The 22,437-nt window shown below is 33.4% G+C and overlaps 2 protein-coding genes across 4 annotated transcripts in view; one reads left to right on the top strand and one right to left on the bottom strand.

Moving 5' to 3' along the window:
• The window catches only part of LOC143253506 (traB domain-containing protein-like), a 28,367-nt gene extending 25,486 nt beyond the window's left edge, over positions 1–2,881 (top strand). For both annotated transcript variants that reach the window (XM_076507514.1, XM_076507515.1), the window contains exons 8-9: positions 494–599; positions 1,609–2,881. In XM_076507514.1, the coding sequence (XP_076363629.1) occupies positions 494–599; positions 1,609–1,774 (272 nt within the window). In that variant the 3' untranslated portion in view covers positions 1,775–2,881. The remainder of the gene's footprint in view (positions 1–493; positions 600–1,608) is intronic.
• On the bottom strand, positions 953–22,437 carry LOC143253507 (guanine nucleotide-binding protein G(i) subunit alpha-1-like). 2 transcript variants are annotated; one of them, XM_076507516.1, is made up of 9 exons: positions 22,379–22,437; positions 21,959–22,125; positions 12,612–12,654; positions 9,067–9,208; positions 7,004–7,161; positions 6,417–6,545; positions 5,891–6,020; positions 4,121–4,274; positions 953–3,998 (listed from the first exon to the last, which is right to left on the bottom strand). In XM_076507516.1, exons 2-9 carry the CDS (start codon positions 22,077–22,079, stop codon positions 3,808–3,810), a joined length of 1,068 nt encoding a protein of 355 aa, XP_076363631.1. In that variant the 5' UTR covers positions 22,080–22,125; positions 22,379–22,437; the 3' UTR covers positions 953–3,807. The 2 variants fall into 2 exon arrangements, with proteins under 2 accessions (XP_076363631.1, XP_076363632.1); XM_076507517.1 differs by lacking the exon at positions 22,379–22,437 and having other exon boundaries at positions 21,978–22,108.

The following is a 22,437-nucleotide window of genomic DNA, read 5'->3' as shown; positions in this document are numbered from 1 at the left end:
TTCATGGTTTTCCTCTTTATTTGATGTCAAAATAATTACACTTGAAGAGCATTAAAATAAGGGTTTCACATTAATAAGTGAAAGACAGCAGAGAAAATATAACAATAATAAAACAAAGTTTGTAAGCTTCTTATTATGTAAATCTGTATTTTGTAATAAGTGTTCAGAAACAGTTTTGAACAAGATTTTAAAGGTAAACATATTGCTGCTCAAGTCATGACTTTAGGTGAATGTACAGCCACTAGTGTTTTCCAATTTGTGTAAGTAGAAAGTTCCTTATGTGGTTTGTGGTTCTGCTAACAGATGGTGTTCCAAGATAAAGACCACTCAGCAAACTCAGAATTAAGTGTTACATTTCAGTGTTAAAGAAAGAATAAAATATTTTACAAGCACGTGTAATGTAAATGTGATTTAGCAAAACGGCACTAGATTCTTAAGGTGTGAAGAGTTAATAAAACAACTGTAGCACGCTATAGAAGTTTTCTTTCAACAGGCATGAAACCTACAGTAGTTGTTGGAGTAGTGGGTATTGGCCACGTACCAGGAATCGTTGAAAACTGGGATAAAGTATCTGATGCTGATATAACTCCTCTTCTCATGTAAGTCAGTTAAAGTTATATGATGCTGATATAACTCCTCATGTATGTCAGTTAAAGTGTCTGAGGCTGGTATAACTCCTGATATATGTCTGTCAGTCTAACTGGGACAACTTTGTAACGCTTGATTTAGTTTTCTTTGTATTAAGGTTTACAGTGCATTTTAAATATGGTGACAGTGTAACAGTATACATGTTAGATGAATTAATTATTAAAGTTTGTTTGTTGTAACAGTATACCTTGATTTAGACTATACATTGTTTTATAATGCAAGTTTTTCAGTGTTTTATTAATGTAATATTCAGTACATAAATGATATTTGAAATTACAGAACTGAGGAAAACAAGACAGTTATACACTTAAGAAAAATATATTTTATTTGAATTATTGTTTTTATATACAAGTTTAAATAAAACAACAGAAGTGGCCTCCACCGTCATCTAGAGACAAGTGGGAAGAAGGTCAAGTTGATTTCATTGCTTAGAACTTTTCCTGGATTCATTTCTGAAATGTCTAGATCATCTAGTTCACCTTTTTTGCATCAAATTGGTGTTTAGTTTAAATAAAATCTAAACTTAATTATAGTTTACTTATCACAAAAGCAAAGATAATATGACTAATTCAAACAGTTTCGTAACATGGTAAGAACCAAAACCTTCAATAAAAATTGTTAGTGATGTAATGGATATAGAAAAAGTAGACCTCTGTTCAGACCCAGGAATTACAAACAATAACAACACATGCCTTGGTCAGAACTACTTCAAATTCATTGACCAAATATATAAACAGAATGGTGGGTTAGCTCCTCTATTTTACTTGCTATTGTTCTGTAGTGAATAGTACAGAACATGTTAAATATCTGTACAACTTAAGTTTCTCCCCTTGTATATTTCAACATGGTTGTAATAATGGTATTGTAGTGTATACACCTGTCCTGTTTTTCCTCAGTTCTATAATTTTTAGTCAATTGGGTTTAATGTCATACTTGAACAATAATCTTTGTTTCAACTAGTGTTCCTGAACCGTCTCTTGCTGCTAAAGTCTTTCGTCACACCCTAAAGATATCAGTACTTAGTCTGGCCTTGTGGGGTTGCTGGAGGCTTCTTCCCTCTTCCTTCAAGTCATCGCTGAGTTTACAGAAGCCATTAGACTGGCTTAACCACATGTTTACTCGTTAATTATGTAGATTAGAAGTTTTCTTTCTTGGGTAACTGAAGTGTAAACATAGTGTTGAAAAATATTGCATTGCTTAACTTTTCATATAGAGACAGTAACAAACTTTTGTGTACACAAAGATATCTTAGCAAACCCTACAACGTGTGTAAAACGAACGTTTTGGGCTTAAGGATGAGGTGTCAGTAGAAAGTTTTATAAATTTATCAAAAATAATGCGTACAGTCCAATTCCTGTAAGAGTAAGAGTTAATGAAGTAATTAGCGTGAAGGTTAATGATAGGTAAAACAAGGATGTACTGAATAAAACTTTAGTTTTATACTGAGTATGGTAAAACAGTGCAGAACAAAACCATGATTTCTAGCTTTGTTTAGTATAAGTTAATCTTTACATTAGAAACAATGGTGACACTAGAGTTTTTACATATATCAAAGTATTAGTTTTATAAATTCTGAATTGAAAATATGGCATAAAGACACCCTATGGCCAGAGCTTCACGTGATGGTAATCGTGTAGTTAGTGTGGAGACCTGTTTATATATCAAAATCTTCCATGAGGCCATAAATAGAGTCCATTATTGAATCTTTATATTGTTATGTGAGATTGACATGAATATATTTTGACATACTGAATTAATAACAGTTTTTCAACCATAAAGTTACTAGTTGAATATACAATTTGTAAAAAAATTCTCTTGAACCAGTGGTGAATGATAAATCTAAAAATGAAATCATATGAGAATAAAATTTTCAAATTTCTCTACAGAATCACTTTTTATGATGGTATGAACTAAATACAGATGAACACGGTATCTCAAGAATTGTTTTTATTGTAGTTTTCAGAATGGTTAGGGTTGTGTATTATTCATTTGTCAGTGTCTTTATAGTTGGAAAGTTTATTTAAATACTCTTACCAAACATGCACAAAATGATGTCTACTGGGGGACAGACCCCTTCTGTTTCCAAATCCTCTCAACATTGTAGAAAAAGTATTTTTAATTTCTTGTTGAAGTGACATATTCATTACTTTTTTTAAGAGCTTATAGAATGTTTTAACTCATCTATGGTGGTATGGAAACGTATTATAAAGTATTTGACTTTGTTACACAAAAACAATGGATTCTGTAGTTATTGAAATAAGACTGTTGAAAACAGCATCAAAACCCCCTGTTTTCTTTCTATTGGCCACACAGAAATTCAGCAGGAAACAGTTCATTTTCAGAACAGATGAATAACCCCTCATCACCAGGATGTAGTAAAATACATTTCACTTACTTCTGTTGGAATAAAAAAAGTTTATAACCAAACCAATATATCCCCAGAGTTACAAAACATAATTAAATAAAACTTTGAATTCAAGTTTATTATGAAATATCACATTTTGTTAATAATGCTGAGATAATTTCCTAAAGTAAGATCTGGTGCCAAAATGTGCGTGTCACGTAACAGTACCGAGGTTAACTATTCCCACCTTGCATTTCCTGTTAAAACCAGCCATTATTAGTTTTTATTCAACTGCAGCAATATAATTTAACCTTGGTTAATTAAGAGTTGTAAATTTAACAAAATATTTTATTTATAAAACATATTTCTGCAATTTTTAATCACACAATAAGCAGAACCAGGTAAATAGAATAGCACAGATTGAATGAATTTTCAGTATATACTTGCAACACTAAGTTACACCTTATACTTTCTGGTTTATAATAATAAATACTCAGTATTTTCAATAACAAAATGATTGATACCTGAGGTGTTATTAAAATGTAGAAGAACATTATTATAAAAAGCTCACACATATCTCGATGGTTATTGTTCTCCATGGTTTCTTGATTTGTTTACATATTAAGACCAAATCAACATCCAGTTGAAAATGAATATACAGATTGATATTTTCTGATGATTGTGTAACAATGAAGGATCATTTGTACTTAATTAACAAGTGGGTGTTTCTAGGTTTATTACCATAATTCCTCAACTATTTGTTTTACAAGGCTACTAAGACGTTAACATGAACTCCCTAAAGAAGTGTCTTACAATCAGAACAACCCACAGTCTTTAAGATTGATTTTGATTATGACATCAGTAACAGCATCAAACACAAATTGTATGTTATTTGTGTCCGTAGCACAAGTAAAGTGAGTGTAAACTTCTTTAGTACTGTTCCGCTTGTTAAGGTCTTCAAACTTCTTCTGAATATAGGCACCAGCCTCTTCATAACAGTTGGCTCCTGAAATAATAAAATATGTTTTTCTTACCAAAACAATGAAGTACTTTTGAACAGAGTCCTACACTGTACAGAAGTGCAGGTTTCACTAATATTTATAAAGTTCAAGAATATAAGAAAACTACCTGTGTATTCTGGGTAGCAGATGGTCAGTGGTGAACGGGTTATCTTTTCTTCAAATAAATCCTTCTTGTTTAGAAACAGGATCATAGCAGTATGTACAAACCACTGGTTGTTACATATAGAATCAAACAGCTTCATAGATTCAACCATACGGTTCTGGAAAATCAACAAGACCTCCTTTGTCACTTGGAGGATTTATAAATATTCAATTTATCATAATTAACAGCACTGAATATTTACAAGAAAACAGTTTTTAAACAAGAGAATATTACAGTTTACACTAATTATAAAACAGCAAACAAGAAGATTTTAATCTCCATCAACAAATCACAACTTAGCAGACTCAACTGTTGTAATAAATGACCTACTTAATAAGATAATACAAAAAGACAATGAGCAATTAAGAAATACAAGTAACAAAGTGTAGACTAAAGAAATAAAAACTTTCACTGATACAACTAATAACTGTATGCTGGATATACAGACTGAACCAGTAGTAGTAACTTTATTTTCATGTTCTAATTTAATTTAAATTAAATAGTTTCAAAACTTTTACATCAGAAAAACCTTAGATTTTTCTTACATTGAGCTGAATTTATCATCTATTAACAATTCCATTTTAGCATCAACTGACAGCAGAGATAATCTGTCTTGAAAAGGTATATTAATTTTAATATGTGAGGGAGAGAAGTTAATGTATACTTACCCATACAAAACACACACATGTATAAACTAGTAATACAGAGATTTGTTTCAGACTAAAGAGTACTATGTTAACTGTCCAATACTTTTAACTGCCGAAAGCAACAACTCATTAGTATCCACTGAAAAGACTGGGCTAATATTGTTTGACTAGTTACATCTCTTAAAATATGCTCAGAACCATAACCACACTTACACAGATATCATTAGTAATAAGAATATTAGGGCATCAGTACTTCATTACAGGATGGATGAGTTTTACTGACACACATCAGAATCATGTGTTAGTCAGTTGTTACAGGATGGATGAGTCTTATGACAGAGAAGGAAATATTTTGATTTATATTAAAACACTGATAACTTTTTATGAATTTAAAAGATTCCAATAAACATAACAGAAGCTTGTCCATATGATTTAATGACAAAACATTTCTTTTTACATGATTCAAGGTAAAAAAAAACTTGTAAAATATGGTTCTTATTTGAGGAGTACAGTATCCAAATATCTATCAAATGACAGAATAAATATAAACAGTTACATGTCTTCTCTCAACACTAGAATGAAATATATGTCTTAAAATGAAAGTTAAGTCATCAAAAGTATTTTTTATTTCATCATTTTAACTTATATATCAATAATAAACAGAGAACCAACACAGCAAAGTGTTATAGACTATGTCATGGAGAACCAAGCACTGCCCAGTAGTTAGTGTGACAGATTATGGATGTGTTGTTCATGTTATGGAGAAAGGAGCATGGTCCAGTGGTTCATATGACAGAGTACTGATGTGTGGTTTAAGTTGTAGAAAACCACACATAGGACAGTGGCTAGTGTCATGGAGAACCAAGCATGCACCAGTGGTTAGTGTGACACTCTAGTGTTCTGTGGTTTAGATCCTCTAAACTGTGGAGCCATGGATGCATTATAAGAGTGACAGTCAAATCCCAGTTTTCAGTTAGAAAATAATGGACCAACAATTCGAGACAGAGAGAATTATCATGATCTTTAGTCTGAAATAAAACAATCACAACTGGAGTAAGGTATCAATAAAGACATTACAAACCAGTACCATTGTTTCGTCCTCAGCCAGAACTTGGTCGTACTCGCTCAGGGCCACACAAAAGATAACAGCTGTAACTCCTTCAAAACAGTGTATCCACTTCTTCCTCTCTGACCTTTGACCTCCCACATCAACCATTCTAACAAAGATGAAAGTTTAAAATATCTTATTGGAATTTATCAAAGTTTAAGTCTAAAGTTCCTCCAATAATAGTTGCATTTTAACAGTTAGTTGGCCTAACATTTATTAATACCACAATAAAAAAACCTTTTCATGAAACTTATGATAAAATATCCTGAATATTTGTAAACAATAGCATGAAATTTGATTTATGTTAATTAGAATGAGTTTGACAGTCATATATGCATATATATACAAGTTTCATTCAAAAATTACATTGGACTGCATCCACACTGAGACATACCAAAATAATGGACCAGTTATAAAGGTAATAAACAATACAAAGTATATTTTATAATATAGTCCTTATAATGGTTATAAACAATACAAACTATATTTTAAAACTACTTCATACTTAAAATTAATGCCTTTGAAAATAAATTGACTTTCTACAATTCCAGTCGTCTTCACTCGGGTTCTAAGCACATCTTCTTGGCTCGGAATGTAGTTTTCGTCACAGATCCTATCTAAGGAGTTAAGGTAGCTATAAGATAAAGGGAAATATTTACAATGTTTTAAAATAGTAATGTCCATACAGAGTAATTTTTAATTTACTGTGGATGTTTTATGGAATGTATCTATTTAAATATTGCCTTTGTCTACAATTTTGCTGTGTTTATCTAGCGAGTTTCAAAAAATAACATCTTACCCTTGTCGACACGAGAACACCCTACTCTAGAAAAGTAACTCAAACTAAGTTAAGAGGAAACAAACTTACCAATGAAATTATCATCTAATATTATCTCTCTAAAGGTTTTGTTTCATTACCGATTTTAAACCCATATATCAGATATATATATTTCATGCATGAAATAATGGAATATTTAATATGACTGTTCTGCAAAAAGAATACAATTATGCTAAACCTGTTTAGGAAGTTCATGAACTAACCATTTTTTAACTGTTCAAATTTATATTACAATAACATTCAGAATAACTTACTAGGATGCTGAGTCACTCAGTTGGTATGCTCTTGATCGACTGTTACATTTCTGAACACAAGGATCATGCCAGAGTGTTTTCATGAGGTCAGCAACATCCCGAGTAAGCACTCCATCTTTAACAGTGCTTGCCAGTGTCAGAAACTGCTGAGCATCTTTCTGAGAAAAACGTGATGTCAGATTTATTCTCCTTTTTTAAAGGGATACATCCCACAGAACTATTTCATTGGAGTGTATACAAGACTTTACTAAAAAATCACTTGTGTAAGTCTTGAAACTCTTTCTAATTACCACATTATATACAATTTCCTTATCTGCACCAGCCATCCATAATATAGTTGTATTAGACAAGAGGGGCTGCTCTTTTACTAACAAAGTGGGATTGACCATCACATTGTAATGCCCCCACAATTGAAAGGGCAAGCATGTTTGGTGTGACAGAGTTTTTAACCCTCAGATTACAAGTTGAATGCCCTAACCATCTGGCCATGCCAAGCCAAACAGTAAACCCTAATGTAGTATTATTAAAACCTTATAAAGGTCTAGTAAACCCTACTGTAATATTATTAATGCCTTATAAAGGTCTAGTAAACCCTGGTGTAATATTTTGTAAATATTACCTATTCTACTCTGATATTGCTGCAACACTGCAGTTTGTGTCATGATATCAACAGTGGTGGCACTAGTTGCTCAAGGTAAATATTTTTCTTGTGAATTACCAAACACTGTGTTTAGATAGCTTGGACTTGGAGGAGAAGCAGTTAATATAACTAAATATAAATTACTGTGTTGTACCTGGAAGAAATTACACACTGTTTTTGTCTTTAGCATTGTAGTAAAACTTGTTTATTTTGTGTTTCACTTAGTGTTCAGTTTCATTATTCCACTTAACATCAGTGGTTAATTATTACAAGATTTAATATCATGTCCTGATTGACATCTCGGCTGAATCACCACTTAATAAACAGATCCATCCAATTCTTTGATGAGTAATTAACTTTCAACTGAATATGTTATATATTTATATTGTTGTATGGTACAGTTTAAACCAAAGTCATTAATCTTAATAATGATAAACTAACTATATAAAAAAATAAAATGGTGGCAAAAAATCAAGTAAGAATATGGACTTAGCTTTGATGGTTTTATTGGAATTGTGATAATAATTATAACAACCACCACCTATCAGAGCCTTTTCTGAGTGTCTTGAGTCATTGTAAACATAAAATGTGAAACAAGGGGAACTATTGTACACTTCTGCTCGTTTGGGTTGAGAAAATATTTTATGTAGAAGAGCGAACTCTTCCTTTATGAACCTGACGATGACCGAAGAAGGTCGAAACGTTGTTCGCTCTTCTATGTAAAATATTTTCTCAACCCAAACGAGCCATTTTTGCATATATATTTCTCTACAAGTGGGTTTTCTCAACATCACTGATTATTGTACACTTCACTGTTATATTTAAAAAACAAATATTTTATTTAACAAAGAACTACAACATGAAAAGATATTAGATTTCACTTCGTATTCTCAAGATGGACGGTATGAGTATTAGCACTCAAATTAAATTACTTCAAGTGGGTTACTCATCATCATGAATAATTCCACTTTGTTACTGTTCACTTTATGCATCAAGTGAAATAAGTTATTTTACAGAAAACACATATCAAAATGTATCTTTAGTATCATGCAACAAGTTCAAATGCTTTCTTCTTAGCTTCATAGCTTGCTGTATGTAGCCCATAATATTTTACCTCTTTAATAAGTACCATAACCAACTTTATGAAAACTATTAACTAACAGAAAAGTTACTCTGATTCTTATGGTTTTGCATAAAGAGCCCAACAGTAAATGTGAAGGCTAATAATAATACAAGCAACTTTTAGGATGTATTCTCTGAAATTAACAATAATGCAAGAAAGTCATTTGCCTTCATAGAGAACTAAGTTATTTATCAGTGTTAACATACACTTTCTGGTCTTTTTTTTTTTTTTAAGTTGGTTTCTTATAAATCTTAACTTGTATTAGTCAACTTGTATTTGATCTAACAAGAGCACACTTACTGTTCTGGCAAGGTTACCAAAATGAATTTTTAATTGGCTCATTGCCTTGATGATAGTCACTAAACTTTGGACAGTGTTGCTGTGGACGATGGGCTTGAATTGGAGTAATTCTTCCTCCAAGTAGCCTCTTTCGTGAATAATTCTAGATTCAGAGACAAAGGTGAAACTCACTGTATGTAACAACTCAAATAAAAATATTACAATTCACTTGCTTAATCTCATTTACAACCTAAAAATTCAATTTATGAAAACTGTTTTTATATACACAATTATATATGGCAGATATAGCATGGTTGACATAACATGATCTCCTTTGCTTTCACCCATGGGTTCTTAGAATGAATAAGACATTCAAAAGTAATGATAGCAATTGTAGCGCAATTTCCTTCATAGGGAGTTTCTATATAAAACTTGGGGTCGATTTTGTCTTTCTTGTGGTCATTTCTTCTGAAGTATATTGACCATTTGTGAATGACAAGTTTTAGGGTACTGTTTGGGTAAGCCACTGGCACAAACATCCATAAGAAATGCCTATAAATGATACAGCACGAATGATCACATCCTATAAAGAAACTAGCGTATTGACTTCGACATGTGGTTATAGACTTTGCCTAATTAACATCTAGTGAAAAAAAACAGCGTTTTTTGTCAATATCAATACAGTGATGTCAGTTTGTTAGCTGCTAGGCACTTTAGTTGATTCCAAACATATTTAACTTACTATTACAGCTTTAACCTTCACCAATTATACATCCTTTAGAAAACCTTTTGCAACAGTTTTGGAAATCTTTTATTACTTAAACTTTTATAGAATACATCCAACAAGAATAAACTTCCATTTGTAACATACCGGTACCATCCACACAACTTCTGACACACGATCTTCCATAACGCTATCTATGCAAAAGGCTGACGCTCCTTTTGTAGCCCTCTAGCGAGTTATTATTGTTACTATTACAGCCTGTTATGGACCCGCATATTCTTGGGTTAATTCCGATATGAGAAAATGTTGTGGACCTATACACTCTTGGCCAAAATCTTAAGGCCAATGAACAAAAAGAAAAATATGCATTTTGCGTTGTTAGACTCAACCACTCATTTGAGTAGAGCTTCGAAAGATAAAAATAAGAAAAGGGAAAATACAAATAAACTTTTTTTAGCACTTAACAGGGAAAATATGAACACTATGAAATTAGCCTAAACACTAACTGGTCAAGAGTTTAAGATCATATTGAAACAAAGCGTTAATTGGTAAACACCTAACGAAATTTAGCCATTTGTGTTCAAGCATTAGGTTGTCAACATCTCCCACTGACATCACCTGTGTTATATTCCGTAAAAACATGGCACAGGCTAAAAAGTTCACAGATTTTGACCGTGGCAGAATTGGCAAGCTGCAAAAGCAAGGTCTCTCTCAACGTGCCATCGCTGGTGAGATTGAACGTAGTAAAACTGCTGTTGAAAATTTCTTAAAATACCCTGAGAGATACGGAACGAGAATTTCAGGGGTCAGCCCAAGAAAGTTTCGCCAGCGTTGAGCAGAAGGATTCGACGGTTGTCCGGCAAGACAACCAGCCGATCGTCGAATCAGATTGAGGCCCTTACAGACGCAAAATGCAGCTCAAGAACAATAAGACGGCATTTACGAGAGAAAGGCTTTAAAAATCGTAAACTTCTTCAAAGGCCACGCTTCCGTCCACACCACGAAACAGCTCAATTAAACTTTGCTGAGAAGCACCAAACATGGGGCGTAGAAAAGCGGACAAAGGTTTTGTTCTCTGATGAGAACAAATTTAACCTGGATGGTCCAGATGGCTTCTGATGTTACTGGCACGATAAGAATATCCCACCGGAGACATTTTCTACATCACACAGTGGAGGAGGTTCCATCATGATCTGAGGTGCTTTCTCCTTCCATGGAACAATGGAGCTTCAGGTTATACAGGGTCGTCAAACAGTAGTTGACTACATTGGCATGTTGGAGAGAGCATCCTTATTGACTGAAGATCCTCGCTTGTGTGGAAATGACTGGATTTTTCAGCAGAACAATGCTGCAATTCACAATTCCCGCAGGATAAAGGACTTTTTAATGGCGAATAACGTGATTCTTTTGGACCATCCAGCGTGTTCGCCCGAACTGAACCCCATTGGAAATGTTTGGGGGTGAATGGCAAGGGAAGTCTACAAAATGGACGTCAATTCCAAACAGTACATGATCTTCGTGAAGCTATCTTCACAACTTGGAATAACATTCCAGCTAGCCTTCTGCAAACGTTTATATCGACCATGCCAAAGCAAATGTTTGCAGTTATTCGCATTGACGGCCGTGAAACTAACTACTGAGACCTTTTGTTGGGCATTTCTTACCCTGTTTAGGACTTCTTTTTGGTATGTCTTAAACTTTTGACCAGCTAGTATTTAGGCTAATTTCATAGTGTTTACATTTTCCCTATTAAATGCTATATTGTATTTTTATTTTACCTTTTCTTATTGTCATATTTCGAAGCTCTATTCAGAAAAGTGGTTGAGTCTAACAATGCAAAATGCATATTTTTACTTTATGTTCATTGGCCTTAAGATTTTGGCCAGCAGTGTATGTTCAAGAATTAATTCCTGAGAGTGACTGTTATTATGTATTTTAAAGATGGCTAATATGGGTATTAAAACATTAATTATAATAACCTGGAGATGACCTAAGAAGGTGGAAATGTTTTTATGTACATCATTTTAATTAAAGTTTTAAAATTCATACCAGCCCTCTTGAGAATACATTTTTATTTCAAGTGGGTTTCTTTTCATCATGTATAACTGTTATTATGTTTTTGTGTCAATTGCGATAACAAACTGCTATTATATTCTTGAATTAATTCTGATGACAAAGTGTTAAGGAACAGTGTGCTCTGGGATTAATTCCGATAACTACTTCTCATTATGTTCTAGGGTTAATCCTGATAACAAACTGTTATAGACCTGTATGTTCTGAGGTTAATTCCTATAACAGACTGTAATGGACCTGTATATTCTACGGTGAATTCCAATAACAAATTGTTATGGACCTCTGTGTTATAGGATTAATTCCAATGACAGACTGTTTACTTTTTCTTCTCATGTCCGTAGTAATTTATTGTAAGACAGTGTTTTATGAGTATGATTAATCACACAGAAATCCACTTCTTTTGTGATGTTATTGTCACAGGACAAATACAATACGATAAGTTCACCTTTTCTTATCACATAATATAATGTATGAACTATTAGAGTATAATAAGTTTACGTTTACTTATCACATAACATAATGTATCAACTATTACGGTATAACAAGTTTACGTTTACTTATTACATAACATAATGTATCAACTATTACGGTATAACAAGTTTACGTTTACTTATCACATAACATAATGTATCAACTATTACGGTATAACAAGTTTACGTTTACTTATCACATAACATAATGTATCAACTATTACGGTATAACAAGTTTACGTTTACTTATCACATAACATAATGTATCAACTATTACGGTATAACAAGTTCACACTTACTTCATTTGTTTAACAATGGTGCTTTTCCCAGATTCACCAGCACCTGAAAACAGAAAGAACTGATATAAACCAGAATTCAAAACCTCAGATTGGCACGACACGGACAATTCATTGTGTTGTTTTATGTTTTACTGCAAAACACGAACAGAAAATATAGAACCGTTACACAAAACTAAAATAATAGTGTTAAAAAGTAGTAATTATTTGCTGTAAAGAATTATGTTTTGACTGTAAAATTGTATTTGTTGTTTTACAAATAAATTACTTTATTTCTAGAAGCTAGAGCGCTTTTAGAAATCAATTATTTGCTGTTCTGTAATCCATTGATCTGTATAAAAAATTCTAAACAATTTTATTTTTCTGTAACCATAAACTACAGTCGAGTGCAAGGTACTTTAACCACCCATCTTTATAAAACAAGTTTGTAGTATGTTATTGTGACCATCTTTATAAAACCAGTTTGTTTTATTTTGTTTATTTTTTGTTATGATAAGAATTCCAGTCAACTACAAGTTACTGTATACACTGATCTTAAACCACTACATATATTAACTTCTTAAACTATAACTTTTCACCATTCTAATTAGTTAACTATGTTGTATTCAGGTGTAATGCACCTTCTCTGCAGAAATAAAAACATCTTCAAAAATGAAGGTTTCCAAAATATTATGTACAGTGTAACTTTGAATATGGATGGCGAATCAAATACAAATTCGTAACTGTATAAATGAACACACAGTGGAACATTTTCAGTGGGCTCAACAGTCTTTTATTCAGGGTATGATCATGACTGGCCTATAATGTGTAATTTCTACACCAAATGAAGACAGGTTTAATGCAAGGGTTAGAGTTAAAGAGAAATGGAGTCATGCAGATATTCCACTCTTGTATCAGATAGAAACATTGGTTCAGTATCCAACAATCGTTAGATTACCTTCAGAATATACTGTTCCAAAAAATGCATTCAAGAGAAAGAGAATTCCCATTCATACTAATTTTACCATGTATCTGTCTCACCCCTAGAAATATCTCTGAAACCAAACTGGATTAGTGTACACTTACAACTATTTACAAAAGGTTTATAATTACACACACACATATATGTATAAACATACATTCTACATGAATTATAGAAGATTATTAAGCGCATTATTTCACTTAAGCAAGTCATGTAATTAATTAATGTTTTAGTTTCCAGTCAGCAAATGCATCCTAACATATTATGATTTTTTAAAACATATATAAGTGCATTTAACGTGTTGGACTATATTATTATTTTTTGTGTCGTATTTTCTAGTAAAATAATTGCTGGTTTATTGTAACTGTATGATGCATAGAATTGATTTCTTATTGACAAGACTATAATTGAATAATGTTTCTTCGCTATTTATGGTTTTTTAAACCTTTCAATTTATCATTTAGTAGCTTAGTTAGTTTACATACGTGAGTATGTAGACACTGTGGCTAATTCATTAAATTTTAATGATAATATAGTTGTATTAATTGTTACTGTAAACCTTTTATAGAGTGAATAAAATTGGTTATTATGACTGCTTTGCTCTCTATAATGTTACAAAATGATGTCATTTAAGGATATCTGGATAGTGCTGCTGACATAACCAAAACTAATTATAGTGGTATACTTACTGTAGACAAAACGTTGCAGCAAATCGAATTATCGTGTTTTTTAGTATGTGGTAACGAACTTTGAACTTCTGACACTAAATTATCTTATGCTTGTCTTAACGTGCAGTAGCACAGTGGTATATTTGCAGACTTACAGTGCTAGAAAACGGGTTTTGATACCCGTGATGGACAGAGTACAAATAGCCCATCGTGTAGTTTCGTGCTTAACACACGTATATATTATGTATCTCTTTTTCAGGTATCGGGTACAGGACAGGTAAATCTCTTGGCGCCTGTCCTGTAAAAGTGGGTTTTAACGGGGCACTCCCGTTTCCCCCCGACAGCCAAATCTTAGGCATTGGATCTTTAAGGTCCAGCCAAGGCAACACTAGTGCCATGCCGTGAATCGGGTCGTTTCATGTTCTTATGTTCATGTTCATATTTACTTTAACATCTGCTTTTCGGTACCTGGTCAGGATCGTTTCTCCGGTGCTACCTCTGTCTCGCCCATCAATATTATGACCAACCTCACTCCTTTACCCAAAAAAGAGTTAAAACAAAAGAAAAACACCCCCCCTGCTAATTTCAATAATCTTTCACGAAAGGGGACGAAGAGAAACCACAACGTTCCTGAACACCGAGAGAATTCTTCAGATTTCTCTCTCTCTAAACTAAACCCCTTCTACGTTAGTTTGCGTTTGCGTTCGTGCTTAACTTGAAACAAACAAACATTTAACGCACAAGATTTGCTGTTGCATATGAACTAAACTATATATTTTATTATCTGTTAAAGGTGTTACCAACTATCGTATTGAATATGAGAGTTTGTTGGGGCTACCATGTTATAATTGACAAGGTTGGGTTGTTGTTAATGCAAAAATACACGATGGGCTATTTGTGCTCTCATCATCTTGAGTATTGAAACCAAAATTTTAACGCCATAAGTAGCTTACTGGTAATATATCATACAGCCACATTAACTGCTTAAATACAAGATGAACATTGAATCCACAATAGAGCAATAGGGCTGTCAAAATAAAATAATTTTTTTTTAATTAAACATTACGTAGTTATTGTTCTCGGCTTGTTCAATTAATAAGTTGAATATTATAAATATTCAGCTTTGCTTATTGTTATTGTATTAAAATCAAGATAAATTTTGAATTACATAAATGTTGTAAGCTACTGAAATAAAACATATACGTAACGATATTAATTTCACTTTTTGTTTTTTGTAAATAAACTTCTACAACTAAACTGGTTCACCTTCATTACAACTCCACCACGCAAATGGCAGAATACTGCATAAAAGCCACAAGAATATTAGTTGTTTTGTATTTTAGGTGTCAGCCATGAGGCGTTGCGTTCTTTGGTTTGTCGCTGCGACATCTTCATTTCGTCTGTTATGTAAATATGTAATTAGTCGGCTATAACCAATAATAAAGATCTTACCTTTCACTGTGCCAATAAACGTCACTTTTTTATGGTTTGTTTTACTATTAATATATAAGTACAGTGTGCCTGAAAAGAAGTTATATTTAGGGTTCGTCACTTTTTTTTTAAATTTTCTATTATATCATAAGAGTGAGAGAAAAGCATAATGAACAAACGATTCGTGCTTAAAGACTCTAGATTGGAACAAATTAAACCCGAAAAGCTACACAAGAGCTGCCTGCGTTAATCGTCCCTAATTTAGCAGTATAAGACCAGTATAATTATTTTTGGTTATGTCATCACCACCCACCGCCAACTCTTGGGCTATCCTTTTACCAACGAATAGTAAGATTGATCGCACATTATAACACTCCCACGGCTGAAAGGGCGTGCATGTTTGGTGCGTCGGGGATTCGAACCCGCGACCCTTAGATTACGAGTCGAACGCCTTAACCCACTTGGCCATGCCAGGCCCATAAATTGTACCTCTTTAATACTCACTCTTGGCATCATATAAGCCTTGCTAATGGCCACTAATTTAACTTCTTGTATAAATTTATTAACAACTAATATTTTAACTTTAAAATCAAGAAGGCGGAAACACTTTTGTGATGAACACATAAAGAATGTGTCTTACTATTCCAATTCAGGACAGCTGGCCTCATTGGAACCTGAATAAAAAAATATCATCGTATCTCTGATTGTGCCTAATGCCTAATTCCGAATCACTAACTTATTCCATTCCTTTTTTTAAAGCTTAAACTTCTTATATTTTAATTTTTATAACATTCTCTACTAAGTTATTACTAATTTTGTACTCTCCAAAACTCTCGCTTAATTAAAGTGTACATCAATTAAGAACATTACATCAACGATATCTATGTAATTGCAAAACACCTATATAGTTTTAACTTACAAAAGAAAACTAATTGAAATTAAATTGTGCACATTATATTTAAAACCAGAAACTTCATCAATTTATAATTTTCCTTAACTCGCAAGTTGCGGGTCGCAGGTTCGAAACTCTGTCACTGAACATGCTTGCTCTTTCAGCTGTGAGGATATTATAAGTAATGGTCAATTCTATTAGGTTCGATTGGTTTTTTGAATTTTGCGCAAAGCTACACGAGGTGTATCTACACTAGCCGTCCCTACTTCAGAAGTGTAAGACTAGAGGGAAAACAGCTAGTCATCACCACCCACGCCAGCTCTTTAGCTACTCTTTTACCAACGGATAGTGGGATTCATCGCCACATTATAACGCCCCCACGGCGACAAGTGCGACCGTGTTTGGTGTGACTGGGATTTGAATCCGCGACCCTCAGATTACAAACCGAGTGCTTTAACCACCTGACCATGTCGGGCCCAATTCCATAATTCGTTGGTTATAAGTAACTCAACGGTTGTTGGTTGATAGTGTTTACAAGCTGCCTTCCCTCTAGTCTATCAGTGCTAAATTAAGAACGGCTAGTACAGATAACCCTCGAGTCGCTTTGCGTGAAACAGAAAATAAGCAAATCGTTAAACAATAATCGCTTTGAATATGTTTCAAAATATATTTCATACTAATCTAATTATTTGTTGGAAATCTATGGGAATAGAAACTATGTATTCTCAAGACGGTTGGTATGGGTATTAAAACTTTAATTGAAATAAAGTACAGAACGATGTTTTGATCTGTGATGACAAGAAAACCCACTTGAAAAGAAAAAAATATATATGTAAAAAACGACTGGTATGGACAGAGAAAACTTTATTTATGATTAATTTTCACATATGAATCGTTTAATTACAATCTTCGCAAATACATAGCATGAGTATTTCTAGATATGTAACATCAACCAGCTCATTCATCAAAGACTCTTTTAATTTGAAGTCTAGCCTTAATAATCTTAATCATAAAGCTTTTATGGCCAGTTTCGATGTCACATCCCTCTTTTCAAAAGTCCTAACCGCTGAAGCCTGCAAGATAGCCTTAGAACTTAAAATCCGAGACCCTAACCCATCAATAGACATTCCCAGCAACCAATTAGCACCCTCATAGAATTCATCACGATGAAGACAAACTTTATGTTCAACAACCACAACTATATATAAACAAATGGCCTAAGCATGGGCTATCCTTTATCACCAGTCCTAGCCAATATTTTTATGACACAGATTGAAACACGAGTAATTAACACAGCATTACATCCACCACTATACTGGTATAGATATGTAGAAGACACGATTGCAAGATTCACATCTACAGAACACACACTTAATTTTTTCAATCACATTAACTCTATACATCCCAACATTAACTTCACATGTGAACAGGAAGAAAGCAATTAAATATCATTTCCTAACCTCAAAATTACAAGAACCGATACACAATTTAAAACAGAAATCCACCGAAAAGTCACCCATACTGGACTATACATTCCTTAGGACTCAGCACATGAAACAAAACAAAAACTCAACATTCTCAGAAACTTTTTGTTTTTTCATATAGCAAAGCCACAAAGGGCTATCTGCTCAGCCCACCGAGGGGAATCGAACCCCTGATTTTAGCGTTGTAAATCCGGAGACATACCGCTGTACTAACGGGGGCCTTCTCAGACACCCAACAAACACAGCTATAAAACTATGCTCACCAGATAAAATTAACGACGAATTAGACAAAATAAAACAATACTTCATCAACATCAATAAGTTTCCTCCACAAACCGTAGAAAACATTATACGCACACACCTAGATAGAAAGCAAAATCAACCAACAAAAGTAAATATATCTCACGAATCAGAAAATCACGAAACCATATATTGCTGCATACCATATATTCCCGACATCAGCAGAATAATAACCAACATTTGGCAAAAACTAGTAACAAAATATAACATTCCAGCTAATACCAAATTTATTCAAAAACCAGGCACAAAACTAAGGTCTATACTGTGTAAAAACTATACTGAGAAACACCACACCAATATTGTTTATAAAATACAATGTGATAACTGCCACGACTTCTATATTGGAGAAACAAGTAGAAAAATGGAAACCAGACTCAAAGAACATAAAAAGTCACCATAACACGTTTTCGAACACTGTAAGTCAAATAAACACAACATAACCATAGAAAACACTCAAATACTAAATAAAGAAACAGACATAATAAAACGCAAAATTAAAGAAGCCTTACTTATGCAACAACTCAAGCCCAAAATAAACCAATACAAAGGAACACCTTTACACCTATATTAATATATAATCAAACATCTAAGCACGCTCTCTACATTCCTACACTCAATTACACAACCGCCTTCAAACATAGGGTCAGCTATCGGTCAGTTATCTCTTTCTTTTTTTGTGAACCTGACGTTGACCGAAGAAGGTCGGAACGTCGTTTGCGCCTCTACATTGAGTTTTCTCTATCCATACCAGCCGTTTTTACATGTGTAATGTCTCGATCTCCTGAGATCATATTCAGGTTAACAAAGAGAGTTTGCGACTGACCGTTGCCGGGCACAAGGGTTAGGGACAAGAGTGTAAACGGGATGGGATTGTAGGGGGCGATGCAGTAAGATGTTACGTTATTAATTAATATAAGTATAAAGGTGTACCTTTATATTGGTTTAATTTTGGCTTGAGTTTTAGTATAAGTAGGGCTTCTTTGATTTTGCTTTTGGAAACTGATAAAATGGATATTTTATTTATGAATGCTGTTCTACTAGTTATGTTTGCGAAATACTAAAAATAAAAGTGTTACAAATTCGTCCTTAAAAAAGACACCCAAATTAATATTTATTTGTTTTTTTACAATGATATGTAACGTACAAATAAACGATGAAAATCACGTGCTGCAGCTCCCTTTCAAACTAAAATTAACAGAAGGTTCGTTTACGTCACTAACTCTTGGATTGAAAAGATTTTATCTTTCTGATATAATTGTCCTGCCCGTTTCCCAGTGCGCGAGACAACTGGAAGTGACGTCACTTAACATCCGCTTTTATTGGAAATATTCAGTTCTGTGCAACGTTTTCCCTTAAACTCACAAAAGAAATCATGTTAAAAGCGAAATATTTAACTTCGAAACTAACTAGTTAATCCTTGTGATAAGAATTAAACACTTTATTGTTTTCAAATACATGCAATATACACTAGAACAAAATTACACGTGATAAAAACGTGTAGCACCATTAGGGACATTGTTTATACATTTTAAGATAAATCTACATTATATCGAACAATATCTGCATTTGAAAAAAATTACCACATAATCACGTTAATATCGACCGTAAATAATGTTATCGTATAAACTCTTCGAATAAAAGATAAAATGCAACGACATGTATTGCACATTATATCAATTGTTGCAATAAAAATAGTTGAGGATACCCAGAAGTTTTAACTTAATCCCCCTGAACTCACATCAATCTGTACTTAAAAAATCACATTTGATTTGAAATTTTTCTATTTGCAACTATTATCAATATTTTACGTGCCCTTCCTTCTGGTGGCTGAGAAGTAAGTCAGGTTTTTTTTCTCAATAAAGCTGCCCCCCGCTAGTACAGCGGTAAGTCTACGGAGTTACAACGCTAAAATCAGGGGTTTTAGCAGATAGCCCGATGTGGCTTTGCTATAAGAAAACACTCAATAAAGCTAAAAATCGGATTTGATACCCCTGGTGGAAAGAACACAGATAACCATTATGTATCCTTGCGCTTAACAACAAAGCATTTGACATTGAAAAAGAAATACTATTACAAATAGGATAGATACAGATTACACAACCTAAAAACGTTCAAGTGCTGATGTACAACTTGAATGACTAGAACTAGAATCAATTAACTTGTCCATCCTCCATAACTAATCTTAGACTGCAGTCTGTGAATGAGCGAACACAGGCCTAATATTCATTAACTACAGTGGAGAAGGGTGTCTAGCACTGGAAATTAATCGTAGCAGTGATTGGAGGAAGTGATACTGCTTACCAGGATAAAAATAACAGCAGTAATAAGCAAATTATGAAAATGTTTCCTTGTATAAAAATCATAACTATAAGACCTTGCTGTATTTATTTCTCTTCTTGAGAAGAAAGTGGGACATTTTCTTTCTTCTTTTTTTACTGGTGCAACTTTTTGATTGATTTCCTTCATCAAAAACAACAAATTTCATTCAAAACGAATATTTTTAGGAAGCAACTAAAACATAATTTGTTTTAAAATTAATCAATTCCTTCGATTTGGAGAGATAAAAAATCTGGTTTTCAAGATAACGTAAGTAAACGTAACGTTTATTTGTTTGTTTTTTTTAATTTCGCACAAAGCCACTCCAGAGCTATCTGTACTAGCCGTCCCTAATTTAGCAGTGTAAGATTAGAGGGAAGGCAGCTAGTTATCACCACCCACCGCCAACTCTTGGGGTACTCTTTTACCAAAGAATAGTGGGATTGATCTTCACATTATAACGCTCCCACGGCTGAAAGGGCGAGCATGTTTGGCGCGACGGGGATGCGAACCCGCGACCCTCAGATTACGAGTCTAAACGTAACGTATCTGTGGTTTCAAGACACGAAAATAAAACTTAAATAGATGAGATAATTTGGTTGAAAATAACGTATTACAATATCCGTTTATAGATGTGGTGATTTCAAATAGCTCAACGAGTATGTTATTTCAAAAATAAACATATTTACTTCTCAAACAATAAGAAATATCTCGTGAGTGGTAGTTATACAAAATTCTAGTTGATTGATAACTAACATCTCAGCTATTGCCAATTTACAAGGCGTACCGAAACATTTTCTTTTTCAAGTTTTTGGCATATTATTTTCAAGTATTGCACTACATTTGTCAAAGTTTAATTATTTTCACTGCAGTCTACTACACATGGAGATATACAGATTTTGACGTCTGTTCACAAGATAAATGTACATCCGTTTGTGAACAAGTTAGGAGGGTGAGGAACATCCTGGGTAAGATGGACACAAACTTCCTGGGTAAGATGGGAAAATAAAAATTATATGCGTTTTCTTATAGCAAGGCCACATCTAGCTATTTGCTGTGTCCACCGATGAGAATCGAATCCCTGATTTTCACTTTTCATATCCGAAAACTTACCGTTCTTCCATGAAATAAGAATTAATGTGTTCTAATTGTACGAGTTTCTAACATTCACACCCAGTTACGGGGTCAAATGTAGAATTTTTAAATATTTTGGAGTTTTTAAATGTTAAATGGAAGAATGTTAGCATTAAAATAGCCACTGTTATAGAATAAAATAACAATATTGTAAAAAATGTTACCTAAAAGTAACAGTTTTACTTCTCTATCTCGCTTTTCTTCCTCGGCCCTTAAATCTTTGTCGATTTTCTTTGACTTGAGAGCAGCATCCTTTTCGGCCGTAGAACTTACGGCACATCCCATGATCAACTCCAGCGTTAAACGATAAATTAAGCCTCACTCCGAATACCTAAAATCGAAGATGTAAGTGTGACCGCAACCAACAAATAAGGAAATTATCGAAAAACCCTGTACTTTTTCTGTATTTAAAAATATAATAAATAGGAAATGCATTTAAACGCACTGTAATTTCTATAACATTTGAAAAAAAAACTTTAAAAGTTTAATTTTTAATGTAACTCAGGAAAATCCAAAATGTCCGAGACGATCCTACATATAATGTATATATACTTCTTCCAACAACGATTTAACATTTAACACACCTCAACAAGTGTCGGTTTCAACAGTCTATCCCACCCATGCAAGCAGCAAAACGACCTCT

Source organism: Tachypleus tridentatus, chromosome 6, assembly GCF_004210375.1.
Source record: "Tachypleus tridentatus isolate NWPU-2018 chromosome 6, ASM421037v1, whole genome shotgun sequence".
In the NCBI taxonomy this organism is placed as follows: domain Eukaryota; kingdom Metazoa; phylum Arthropoda; class Merostomata; order Xiphosura; family Limulidae; genus Tachypleus; species Tachypleus tridentatus.
The sequence above is the reverse complement of the archived record's forward strand: the minus strand, read 5'-3'. Positions and strand labels throughout refer to the sequence as shown.

Bases quoted from the DNA above. Each gene is read 5' to 3' on its own strand.
- LOC143253507 (XM_076507516.1), bottom strand. From the start codon at position 22,079: ATGGGATGTGCCGTAAGTTCTACGGCCGAAAAGGATGCTGCTCTCAAG. The intron at 6,546-7,003 runs GTAAGTTATTCT...TTTATCTTATAG, and splicing joins CTGAGTGACTCAGCATCCTA to CTACCTTAACTCCTTAGATA. The intron at 4,275-5,890 runs GTACTGGTTTGT...TTGATTTTCCAG, and splicing joins TGGCTGAGGACGAAACAATG to AACCGTATGGTTGAATCTAT.